At 58.7% G+C, this 12369-nt stretch overlaps 1 protein-coding gene across 1 annotated transcript in view; it reads left to right on the top strand.

The window, feature by feature from the left end:
- NKD1 (NKD inhibitor of WNT signaling pathway 1) overlaps positions 1-12369 on the top strand; it is a 79813-nt gene that overhangs the window by 48246 nt on the left and 19198 nt on the right. Inside the window, exon 4 of the mRNA XM_055145527.1 lies at positions 1801-1867. Within this exon, the coding sequence (XP_055001502.1) occupies positions 1801-1867 (67 nt within the window). The remainder of the gene's footprint in view (positions 1-1800; positions 1868-12369) is intronic.

Here is a 12369-nt window from a genome sequence, read left to right as displayed (position 1 = left end):
TGGCCTCTGCCAGCACAGCGCCAGTCAGCTCAGTGACCCGCCCGTGCTCCCTGGCCGCCTTCAGGGGCAGGCAGCCCCGTCTTCCTCCTGCAGGAGTGAAGGGCTCTAATTAGCTGCCAGGCCGTACCGCCACCTAAGGATGCTGCCCACAGCCTCCTCTCCCGCTCCCCTGTCAACCTTTTGCTTGGTGACACAAGCCAGTGGGCAGGCGGGCACGTGCTCCCCGACGGCCCTCATGGGCACAGAGGAGAGAGGAGCGGGGACTTCCCAGGCGCAAGTAGCTGGTTTTGAAGTCACTGGGACATGGGCAGCCTGAATGGCCACGTCGGAACTGCCTCCGAGAAAAACGTGTGATGCCCCAGAATGACTTGAAAGAAGAAAGAGCAGAGATGACCAGCCCTAATCCATAAAATCTCAGTTGTTTATCTTCGGGAGAAAGAGAGCACCTCACCTCCAGCTGCGGGTGGTTGATAAGATCGGCTAGGCAAGGCGTTGTTTTTCTTTGGTTAATCAAGAGGGGCACGGTTTCTCTTTCAAGCTGTCGAGGGGTGGGATTTTTTTTCCTTCTAATTTCCAAGGAGAGACTGTTCTTTTCTTTCTCTTTTCTCTTAAAAAAAAAAGAAAGGAAAGAAAAGAAAAGGAGAGAGAGAAGCCGATGACAACTGATGAATTTGGGCTTTTATTGCTCTTTGGTTTGTGGTTTCAGAAGCCCTGCCTAGCAAGCGTCAATCATTACGGGCATCCGGAGGGATAAGGTTGACGACACCCTCCCCGTTCCCCCCCCACAAAGTTTGCTCTCACCCCAAAGAGGGCTATTCCCCAAGTGGGGGGGGAGGTTCTTCCAAACATGCATCCCTTGGGATGTCCAACTTTTTTGGGTTGGAGATATGTAGTATCGCCCTCTTCCCGGGACGGCTCCGTGTCCGTGCCGTGGCACACCCTGCAGGAAGGGGCTCGTCTGACTTGCTTTCAAAGCAATCTGTGTGGATCACAGAACTCTTCTTGGCAGAACACCAGCAAATCCAGAAGACAGTTGGACAAGCCCTGGCCTCACTTGGTCCCTATCTGGAGTCATCTTGCGGGGTGGGGTCAGTTAGCTGAGACCTTGGTTGACATCCTAGAAGTTTCCCAGTCTCTGGGCCAGCCAACCCCTCCTGGGGGCCTTAGGGGGTTGCTGTGAGGGGGAAGGGGAATGATGGGCGAGTTGCTTTTACCTCACACACCAGCCAGGCTTGTGCAAGGAGCATCCTCGTTCCCGGAGGTAGGAGTGAGAGCATGGCACCAGAAAGTGAAAGCTTCTCAAACCCTTAGCTGTGTTCAGAACAGTTCCTCTAAAGCCCCCAGTCCCAGGAGCTTCCTTACGTACCCCCCATCCCCCCACCTTGTTCCAAGCCCACATCTGTGGGTCGGGGGAGGGATCCACATGGAAGTCCTTCTTGGGGCCGAGGCTTGTTGGTCCCGAGACCTTTGATCGGTTCGGAGGGCGGGATCTCTTCCCACCCTGTCTGTCACTGTCTAGGGCGGGAGGTGGGACTTCCTCTGAGGGGCTTTCCTCTCCGGTCACGTTTTGCAGTGGACTGAGGAAACCGTAACTTCCTCGAGAGCCCCGCGAGGGTTCACTTTGCAGTGTGGTCACATCCGCCTCGTTTGACCTGAGTTCTCATCAGAGGAGTCAGAACCCAGTCACCGCGTCCCCGGTGGCCCTGCTCACCTCCGGTACCCGAGGCCACATTTCACGTCCCAAAGCCTGGTGGCGGCCTGACCCCAGCACTCGCTTAATGTCCCTGCTTCTTCTTCTAGGAGCTCTTGGGCGAAGTTTTCAGAGAAACACTCAGTGAGGAAGAAGAGGAAGACTTCCGGCTAGAAGGTACTGGAGTCCCATGGCTCTCTTCCTGGGGACCGGGTGGAGGTCAAGGGGCTGTCTGGTGTACCATGTGCCTCATGTTCCTTCCAGAAAATTCCACAGCTCAGCAGGAGGACAGAACGGAGACTCCTGTAGGGATGCAAGGGGGAAGGGGTGTGTGTGTGAGGTGAGAACAGGAAGCTTAGCTCTTGCCATGGCTAAGTCTGCAGTGGGGCCGGGCCCTCTGGGTCACATCCTGGGGCCCTGATAGCTCGTCGGGTCTTCACTTCTCTTCTGGGGGTGCTCAGAGTTGCCATGCACAACTGCGTGCTGTGTTAGGGGTGCAGGAAGCTCTGCACGAAGGGATTGCACTGTCCCTTTGCTCCATCCAGACCTCCACCAACCAAAGCTCCAGCTTGTGTGGAGATGTGCTGACCTGCACACACACACACACACACACACACACACACACACACACACACCCCATAGGCCCCTCTCCTCTGCAGCTCTTCCTCCTTTTTTGCAAGGAGCGATCCCAGTAGACAGGACCTCCGGCCACCGGTGCGCTCACCAGCCCGAGGGCAAGCCAGGACACCTCTCAGAGCCTCTCTCCCCACGTTGGCAGTGGGAATATGGGGGTGCTCCCTCCCCGGCCCCCTGAGTTGGCGCAAGAGCCGGGGGACAGCTGGAAGCCTTGGCGAAGTGGGATGCCATCTCCGCTCTTTCGCTCACCGTCAGAGGCAGCACTCGCTGGGCTGGGGCCGCCCTAGGACAGCAGAGCCCTGTTGCTGAGGGGAGGTTAGGCGAGCTGAGAGCTTGCCTCTTGAAGTGGTGTTTCTCCAAGAGCAGTGTACAGACACGTCCCCTGGGAGCTTACTGCAACGCAGAGTGGGTCCGGCAAACCGTGGTGGGGTCTGCTGAACCCAACAGTTCAGCCATTGGCAGCCGCGGTGTTTCCCTAGAAAGCCTCCGGGACCAGACACTGGACTCTGCTTCTAAGTGGAAAGGTGTTGGCTGGACAGTAGGTTTTCCCTTTAAGGCCATGTAGAATTTCCCCCAGGGCCTAGATGCTCCCCCAGAGACCTTGCGACCCCAGCAGAGGACCCAGGAACTTGACCCACTTTGCAGAAATCTGAGGATGTCCCACACCCAGGGGAGGGGCCCACGAGGACTGGGTCCAGGTGGGGCTCCAGATTTCCTTTGGGTCTGTCTGCTTGTGTGAACCCAGGAGCTGCTCTCAGGGGCTAGGGGGCTTTGACTCCCCAAAGCCTCATCTTGCAATCTTGGAAAGATGCTTTGATTTGGCCTCTATAAAAGGTCAGGACAGTCAGGTCTGCAGGCCCCGGGGTCAAGGGGATCCCAGGTTTGGGTCACACGGGTTTCAGCTCTCACTCCATTTCTCTGTTCATTGGCTCATTTGCATGTGGCTTACTAGCATGCTTATTTCCTTTTCCATCCATCCCTCCATCTAGTCCATTCTTCACCCGTCTGCTGGCCACTCAACCCCTCACCCACTAGCCTGAGACCCAGCCTTCCCACTGTCTCATCCATCCATCCATCCGTCCGTCCGTCTGTCCATCCATCCATCCATCCATCCATCCATCCATCCATCCACCCATCCACCCATCCACCCATCCACCCATCCACCCATCCACCCACTCATCCACCCACTCATCCACCCATCCATCCACCCATCCATCCATCCATCCATCCATCCATCCATCCATCCATCCATCCATCCATCCATCGTAACGCCACCACTCATTGACCCTTCCTGGTCACTCACTTCCTCCTTTAATGTGATCCATCCTTTAACCTGCCTGCCCTCGCCCATCATGCTGCTGTCCTCTACCTTCTACCCTTCCTTCTGTCCACTCTTGCCTTCATCCATTCACCCAACCCCATCCTCTTGACTCCTCTCTATCAGTTATGGACCTCTGGCAACTCCCATTGCCCCCCAACTTTCTGTTCCTGAGGGACAGTCTGAAATCATGGGGCTGCTTTCAAATCACTTGTCTTCCCCCTTGGAGTCCAGCCCCTCTGAAGGGGACAATCACTTTGTTCCTGATCTGTGTCCAGAGTGTGGCCTGTGGGAGGGGGGCGTGGAATAGAAGAACCCCTGGCCCATAACTTGTGGGCCACCTCCCCTTCTTCTCTGCCTGGGACTTAGAGCGGACACGGGTTGGGTCCTCTCCGGGTTCCCGCTGTCACATGACAAATGGGGACATGGAGCTGGACTCTGGGTGTCCAAAGGAGGTGGGCACCTGGTGTGTGGGGCGTGACACAAACACCGTGACAGTGGGAATAAATCTGAGGTGCCCCAAGGGCCCCACTGCCCACCTGGGAAGGGGCGCTGGTGGTGCTGTGGGTGGCCCAGATGTTTTGTCAACCACTATGGCACATCCATGCCACCACTGTCAACCCAAGGTCAAAAGCAGCTCTGGCCTGCCTCGGTTTCCCAACTACCCCACCTAGGTGTTGGCCCGGGTTGTTTGTGGGGGGCGAGTGGGGGTGGTTATTCCCAGCACCATTCTTTAAACAAAAACTTACACAGACACCCTGGACGCTCAGCTAATTCACAGGAAGGAGCAGGAGGGAGGAAACAGGCGCCTGTATTTCCTTGGATATGTGTGTCTACACTACAGATACAAATTCTGGCGTAACTGGAGGTGGGGACAGGCAGAAGCAATAGTTCCTTCCATTTATGGGAAGAGGAGGCTGAAATGGGAAAGACAGGTTGGAGGCCTGTAGTTTTTGTTTGTTTGTTTGTTTGTTTTAGTTAGTGATTTTAATTTATATTCATACATTTTATCAGGGCTGGAGCGATAGCACAGCAGTAGGGCATTCGCCTTTCATGCGGCCAACCCATGTTCGATTCCTCCTCCCCTCTCAGAGAGCCCGGCAAGCTACCGAGAGTATCTTGCCTGCACGGCAGAGCCTGGCAAGCTACCCGTGGTGTATTGGATATGCCAAAAACAGTAACAATAAGTCTCACAATGAGAGACGTTACTGGTGCCCGCTCGAACAAATTGAGGAGCAATGGGATGACAGTGATAGTGACATTTTATCGAGGCTACATGTTTTATAATTAAAGTGAAAAATTTGTCATTCTATATTAACCTATGTGTGAAATGATAAATAGGGCCAATATAATAAACCTATATGTTATCCCCAAATTTCCATTTTCCCCCTAAGCTTTTGTATTACCTTCCTATTCCAGCTTTCTTCCATCAGCTCTGATACACTCGCTCTCATCCTAGGTTCGTTTGTAGTTCTTAGAATTTTATATGGCATTGTTGTGGGGGAGGGTTTAGGGTTTGGGGCTCGGGGCCACATCTGGTGGTACTCAGGAACCACATCCAATTTTATGCTGAAGGATCACCACCCATCACCCTCAGGGGACCATGGAGTGGGAGGCCTGTCGTTTTAACTGTGATTATTGTTTTAGCTTTTACAACCAGAGGGTAATCGCATGTTCCTTGTGAAGTGAAGGGCTAATGGCAGGATTCCACTGCCGAACCCACAGTCTCCAAGGTCAGCTGGGAGGAGTCCTCTGGTTTGGGGTAGGCCCATGGGCATGGCCCGAGGACTCTGAGGAGGGATGCTGGGCCCGTGACCGTTAACACATGATGGTTAACACGGGGTCTCAGGTCAGGGATGGAGCACATGGCTGTGCATGAGAGGCCTCCAGGCCTTGAGGGCAGGTGATGTTTGCTGAGCCTGGGCCTACCCCCAAAAAAGCACCCTCCCTGCCTCCCCCCCTTGCTGTCCCCTCTGCCATGTTTCTGGCCAAGGGAGGCCAAACTGAGTCCTAAATCTCTTCTTTGTCTTCCTCTTGGCCAAGTTCATTGCCTCTTGGAGGGCTGGAGGGCTGTTTAAGGGAGAAAAAAGGCCATCTGAGGCGTGAAGATAAAAAGAAGTCTTTTAGCCATCCCGGGAGAGGATGGCTTTAGCTCCTGCGTTGTTATGTAAAGCCGGCCCTAATCCTGCGTCTTAACCGCCTTAACTGGCCAGCTGGGAGCACGCGGGCTGGGAGATTAAGGCTGGGCTTGGGGCTCAGGCGGGCTGGGGCCCCCGGAGCTGCTTTTGAACTGTGGAAAGAACAAAGTAAACATCAAACGTCCCAGCTCTGAGCGCTTGGCTGGGCGTGGCAGGGGTGGGACTTCTGGGGGAGAAGGGGACTGAGCTCTGTGCCCCCCCCCCAAGGCTCTGAGGACCAAGGAGGTTCTGCCCCTCACTCTGCCCAGCACCCACCTCCCCACGCGGGCAGGATGGCACCTGGTGGCAGCCCCAGCTTGTGGTCTGGGGGGCTACGCCGTTGCTTTCGGCATCCTCAGCACCCTTCTCTTGCCATCCCTGAGTGCTGCCCACCAGTGCCTCGGGACTTGCTCCTGCCTCCCGCCTCCTGTTTCCTGTTTCTCTCGGAGCCCGATGGGGCTGTCCACCCCCCCACTTCCCAGAAGCTTCTAGAAAGCATCTTCCGGGGATCTCAGTCGGGCAGCAGGGCTGGCCCCGTAGAGCTGTCAGGACCTGCCGGGGAACCCCTCTCCCTCGCCTAGGGCGGACGTGGTGTGTGGAGCTGCAGGTCCTGCCAGGCACAGGGCAGCGGGATTGATTGGGGCTGGGGTCGGGGTGTACCGGGAGGCGGGTGGGGGGGGCACTGAACACGCCACTGGAGCCGACCTTGGGGGGTGAGCAGGTGCTCAAGCCCCTCCCCCATTGGGTCCTCCACTCCCTCCCCCTTTTCTCCTGAGTTCTGGGGAAACGGCAAAGTAGGTTTCAGTTCCAGTCTCACTCTCGCCCCTTTTCGATCCCCAGCACCCCCCGGGCCCCGCCAGGTTAGTGATCCCTGAGCACCACCAGGTGTGCCCCAAGCCACCACCACTACAATAACAACAACAACAACAACAACAACAACAAAACCCACCCCGATTAACTGTGTGACCTGGAACGGGTCACCGAGCTCCTGTGCCCGTGGGGACACGTCCTGCTTGGGGATGCTCCTAGCACGCCCTGTCCTCTGCCCCCGGGAAGGCGAGCGCCCGGGGGAGCCCCTGTGTGCCGTGTCCAGCTCACCTGTCTTGCGGCCGTCGCCTGCCTATAATCACTCATTAGTCCAGATCAAAGGGGCCTGGCTTCAAAGCGCCTTGGCTCCTCTCAGCCTCTCCGGAGTGTCTCCTGCTCCCGGCCGGTCGGCGGCCCGGGCCCTGCCTTTGTGATCCCTGAAGAGGGGACGTGGTACCAGAAAGTCCCGAAGTCGAGGACCCCTCCCTCCCACGCGTCCTCCCTGGGGCCCTGGACGCCCAGCCGTGCCGTGCCGGCCATCCCCACAGGCTGAGGGGCCGTTGGCAGGCCCTGCGCCCTCTCCATCTGCAGTTGGGAACACGGAGACGGGATATGACCTGTCCCAGGTCACACACAGAACTGGCCCCTTGCTCCTCATTCAGCAAACCTGGCCGACATCCCCCCGCTGGGTGTGAGGCCCAGCTGGGTCCCGGGGGCCAGGGGGCAGTGCGGGGCAGGGGCTCCACCACACAAAGGGCAGAAGGGCCCTGCCTCCAGGGGCTCGTGAGGTGGCAACAGGAGATGGGCAGAGCCAGCCAGGCCATTTCTGCAAAGTGGCCGAGCCCCGCACGGGGCAGAGTGACGGGCCGAGCTCTCTGAGGAGACCTTTCGGCTGAGGGACAACAGCGTCCAGGAGGGAGCCGGGGAGAGGGGCACAAGGGCAGAGATGGGCCAGGAGCAGACGTCCTCGGTGGACGGCAAAAGGGAGGCTAGGGCAGAAAAGGAGGGCGCCCGGCTGAGTGGGGCATGTGCTGAGGCCGCTGTGTCTAGGCCAGAGCCAGATTCGACTTGCGTGTTAACCGGGTCATGGTGACTCCAGGCAGCCGGGGGCCACCTGGGGGGGGAGGAAGGAGGCGGTGAGGACGGCAGGTGACTGACTGAACACGCCGCAGGCCATGGCGTCGGTCTGCTGTGGGCCTGGAGCCAAGTGGAGGGTCTGTGGTGGGGTGAGGAGACGGGTAAGGGGAGGGACCCAGATACGCCTTAGACTCCGGCCAGGGGGACCCGGGGGCGTGTGTGCGTGTTCCCTTCTGAGGTGACCGCTGGGACAGGGACTCCGTTGCCTGTTGGACAGACTCGCTGACTTAGGCAGTCGGGAGCAGCTGGGTGCAGGGTGGGGTGGAGAGACAGACAGACAGACAGACAGACAGACACAGAGACAGAGAGCAGGAAGCGAGGGCGCCACCCCCACGGAGACACGGGCGGGGAGGGCGTCTCACGGCCGGCCGACAAGCGTCCACGCGCTTGCGGCTCCTCGAGACTCGCAGGCCGGGCCGGTCAGTCGTTCCTGGAAGTCGGAGAGGGAGAGTTGTTCAGTGGGAGCAGCGGGGGACCCCCCCAGCCGGAGGGGGCAGGCGGGCCACACCCCGCTGGCTTCTCTGCCTCAGTTCAGAGCCCGTCCTGCCGCGCGTGTCAGTCGGGCCGACTCCACTCCCGGCAGTGCCCCCGGACGCCGGGGCTGTGCCGGCGACAGCAGTTCCTCTCAAGTCTGCTCTTCATAAAGGCTCAGCTGGAACAGTGGAAATTCTGACTTGTGTCAGGTACCGAGGAGGCTTTCACAGTTTCAAGTCGCTCGGGGTTAGGTTTGAAAAGTCGAGTTTCATCACATGTTTTAACCGGGGCGGGGCTGCGGGGGGAGTCGCGGGGGGGACGGTATTTTTAGCCCAGAGAAGGCTTTTTCCCGCCCCCCCCACCCCCTCCTCTCTCCCGCTCCCGGCCAGCACATGTTCCTCTCGGTCCTTTCAAACCTTTCAAGCCGACTGGCCATCAGCCTCACACTCTGATGAGGGAAAAAAGGCCAGAACACTCTCTGTTGGGCTGGGTTTGCATTTCCGCCCCCTTCTTTCCTCTCTCCCGGGTCCAACGCTGCTGTCCTGAAATAAAACCCTCTGATGGGGAAACGCAGCCTTGGGCGGGGCACCGGGGGGGATAGGATTGTGGAGAATGAGGTCCCGAGTGGCAGTTGTGGAGAAGGGGGAGATGGCCTCTGGGAACACCCCCCCCCAGGGTGAAGGAAGGGTGAAGGAGGGTGAGGGGCTGGGGGCGCCCCTGGAAAGGAGCGCTCCAGAGCCATGGACAGATCATCAAGCCGGGACGATTGGGGTCCTTCCGGGTCCTCGGCTTGCCAAACCCTTGGGCTCGTGAAGTTCAAATATCCTGGGGGAGACAGTGTCTCCAGAGGGTGGGGCAGAGCCAAGGCCTCCGCCTCAGGTGGCAGAGAGGGGGCCCAGCTCTCGCCAGGTGTGTCCTGCGAAGCTAGCCCTTGCCCCCCAAGATCAATTCCTCTGCTGTTTCTTGGGCCAAGATGTTGAGGGACCCAAAGCATCCCCCATATCGGCAGGGTAGGGGGGACCTTATTTAAGGAAAAGAACTCATGTGGAACCAGAGCCATAGTATACAGTGGGCCGGGCCTTTGCCTTGCACGTGGGTTCAATCCCAGATATTCCATATGGTGTCCCGAGCATCGCCAGGAGTGATTCCTGAGTGCAGAGCCAGGAGTGACCCTGAGTTCAGAGCCCGGGAGGGACCCCTGAGTACAGAGCCCGGGAGGGACCCCTGAGTGCAGAGCCCGGGAGGGACCCCTGAGTGCAGAGCCAGGAGGGACCCCTGAGTGCAGAGCCCGGGAGGGACCCCTGAGTGCAGAGCCCGGGAGGGACCCCTGAGTGCAGAGCCCGGGAGGGACCCTGAGTGCAGAGCCCGGGAGGGACCCTGAGTGCAGAGCCAGGAGGGACCCCTGAGTGCAGAGCCAGGAGGGACCCCTGAGTGCAGAGCCCGGGAGTGACCCTGAGTGCAGAGCCCGGGAGGGACCCCTGAGTGCAGAGCCCGGGAGTCACCCCTGAGTGCAGAGCCCGGGAGGGACCCCTGAGTGCAGAGCCAGGAGGGACCCCTGAGCACCGCCTGGTGTGCGCCTCCCCCCAGCACATCCAAAGAACAACAAAGGACTCGTGATTCTTTTAGAACTATGAGCCTCCTCCCCCCCCCCGCGCCCCCCACGTATGGATCTCTCTCGCAAACCCAAAATAAACCTGTGCCCAGTGCCACCTCCCCTCAGTAAATTCCAGAAATGCCTGTGTCACTGCCACACCACGAAGAGGGAGTCTGAGGAACCGGAGTGGACAGAGATGGCTGTTCCCACCAAGGGAGGATCAGGTGCAGGAAAGGTCGCCGGGACACGTGGCCACGCAAACACGCACGGCTCAGGTCCGTTCCAGCTGGGCAGGGCCAGTGCAGCATGCGCCCGGGGCCCGGCTCCTTTAACAGCGCCCTGCACGTGCCTCCCGTCCTGGCCGACCCCAGCCGGCGTGGCCTTCGGGACGGGCAGTCTGACAGCTCAGGGCTGGGGACTGGGTGCAACCTGGAGCCGCCCTGCAGAGGGAGGCGGGAGGGTGGCCCACCCAAAGAGCCCCCACTACTATTCTCAGAAGCAGGAACAGGTGTCAGCCACTGTGACGAGCACGGGGGCTGCAGACAGCACACCCGGGGCTCCCCGCTTCCCTCGCCACTCGTCCGTCCTGGGGTCAGCTCCTGACTCCCTTTGGCAATGAGGCGACCACGTGCAGGTCCAGTGAGACGGACACAGGCAGACACAGAACTCCTTTGGGGGCTGCAGGTGGAGGAGTCGGACAGTTGAACCAGGAAGGAGGTCCCCGTTGGAGACGGCTCAGTGAGCTGAGCCTTATACGTGGGAGGTCTGGGGGTGACCCCCAGGAACCACAGGGTCTGCCGAGCTCTGTCAGGGGCCACCCCTGATCCCAAGCCGAGAGTAGTTCTAGAGCACTCGCAAAAAAAAAAAAAATCATTAGTATAAACTATTTGCTCGAGCGGGCACCAGTAACGTCTCCATGGTGAGACTTGTTGTTACTGGTACCTGCTTGAGCAAATCGATGAGCAATGGGATGACAGTGACGTGACAGTATAAACTAACAAGCATGAGCAGGAAAACTAAGAATATTAACACCAGCTCCCAGAATGGGTATGGAATGAGGGCGTGCGACTCAGAAGTTCAAGGCTTAGGTTGGAGACCCCAAAGGGTGAGCAGACTCAGAGAGTCAGGAAAGGGTGTTCCTGGTGGGCAGCAGGGGGCGAGAACACTCAGGCTCCAGTTTGGTGGGAGTGGCTGAGCCCTCTCCAACGGGCACCCAGCCGGCTGCGTGTCCCTGGCCGAGCTCACCTCCATGTGGACAGTGCTCTGGCCCGTGTGGTGTTAGCGAGAGGACTTCACGAAGCCACGTGTGTCCCCACACACTTCACCTGCCTACCTGCCTGCCCAATCCAGCCCACAGCTGTGGATGTTGGCACGTGCATGCGTGTGTGTGCGTGCGTGCGTGCGTGTGTCTGTGTGTCTGTGTGTCTGGTTCCCTGGGGAGTGCCTCATGCAGATACTGCAAGAAACCATTTGGCCTGGAATGCACATATGATCTCTTTCTCTTTTTACTGGCAGCAGATTTCCCTGCCTAATTATATTTGGCATTGGCTAATATTAAAATTCATCAGCATTCCCTCGAACAGCTGCTGTCAGAGGGGTGGGGAGGCAGACACAGCCTGGCGAGCCACCTCACGACGGAAATATTTGTGGCAGATAATCTGCATGTGGACGAGACAGGTCCAGGGCAGCGGGGAGGACTGTGTTTACTCAAGGGCCAGCGTCCACGCAGCAGCCAGGACGTTCTGGCCAGTGTTACACCTGAGCATCATCGCGGCCGAAAAATGCTTTAGATAACTTGGGCTGAGGGAGGTCCCGCCCAGCTGGGAGTGTTCGTATTTCTGGTCTCTGCTGGGGGAAGATTTGGTCCCAACAGATTTGGTCCCTTCCTGCTTGCTCTCTCCTTCCAGAGTTTTGTATTTCTGGATTCTGTTAAATAAGCTGATACTTGCCGATCGCCAGCCCGGGGCTGGATGCTAGCCCAAGTTGGGATTCAGGAGCCCCCTTTCTCGTGCCAGTTTCCGATCACCATCAAGCCAGAATTGTTCGGTGTGTGTTTGTTAGGGGGCCTTCCTCTGTCTCGGGCAGGGTTCCGTGTCTCCTGCAGTCTCGGGTGGGTTTCAGTGCCTGTCACTCCCTTTGGTGGCAGCCCTGCCCTGCCCTGCCCGCCCGGCCTGTGCTCAATGGGCAGTCTTGGTGCAGGGCTTGGTGTGGGGCTTAGGCTCGCCCCTGGCCAGGCCAACGTGGTGGCCTTCTGGGAAGTCCCCAAGAGGTCCCAGGCAGGACTAAGGCGCCAGATAGAATGGGGACCGCCAGCACCTACCAGCGACAGATGTGCGTGTGTGCAGATGAGAGAGCGGGGGGTTTCTCCTCAGCCTCCTCTCTGCCCTCGGTCTCAGCCACGTCCTGAGTGCCTTGGGCGTCCAGCACATGAAAAGCATCTCCTGGCACGCGCACGGCACAGCCTGCCTCTCCGAGCTGGCCGGCCCCTGACCCTAAGTGCCCGGGGAACAGTGCTGAGATGCTGAGAGGAGACGAG

Source organism: Sorex araneus, chromosome 8, assembly GCF_027595985.1.
Source record: "Sorex araneus isolate mSorAra2 chromosome 8, mSorAra2.pri, whole genome shotgun sequence".
Lineage (NCBI taxonomy): Eukaryota > Metazoa > Chordata > Mammalia > Eulipotyphla > Soricidae > Sorex > Sorex araneus.
This window is presented reverse-complemented; position numbering and strand designations above follow the sequence as displayed.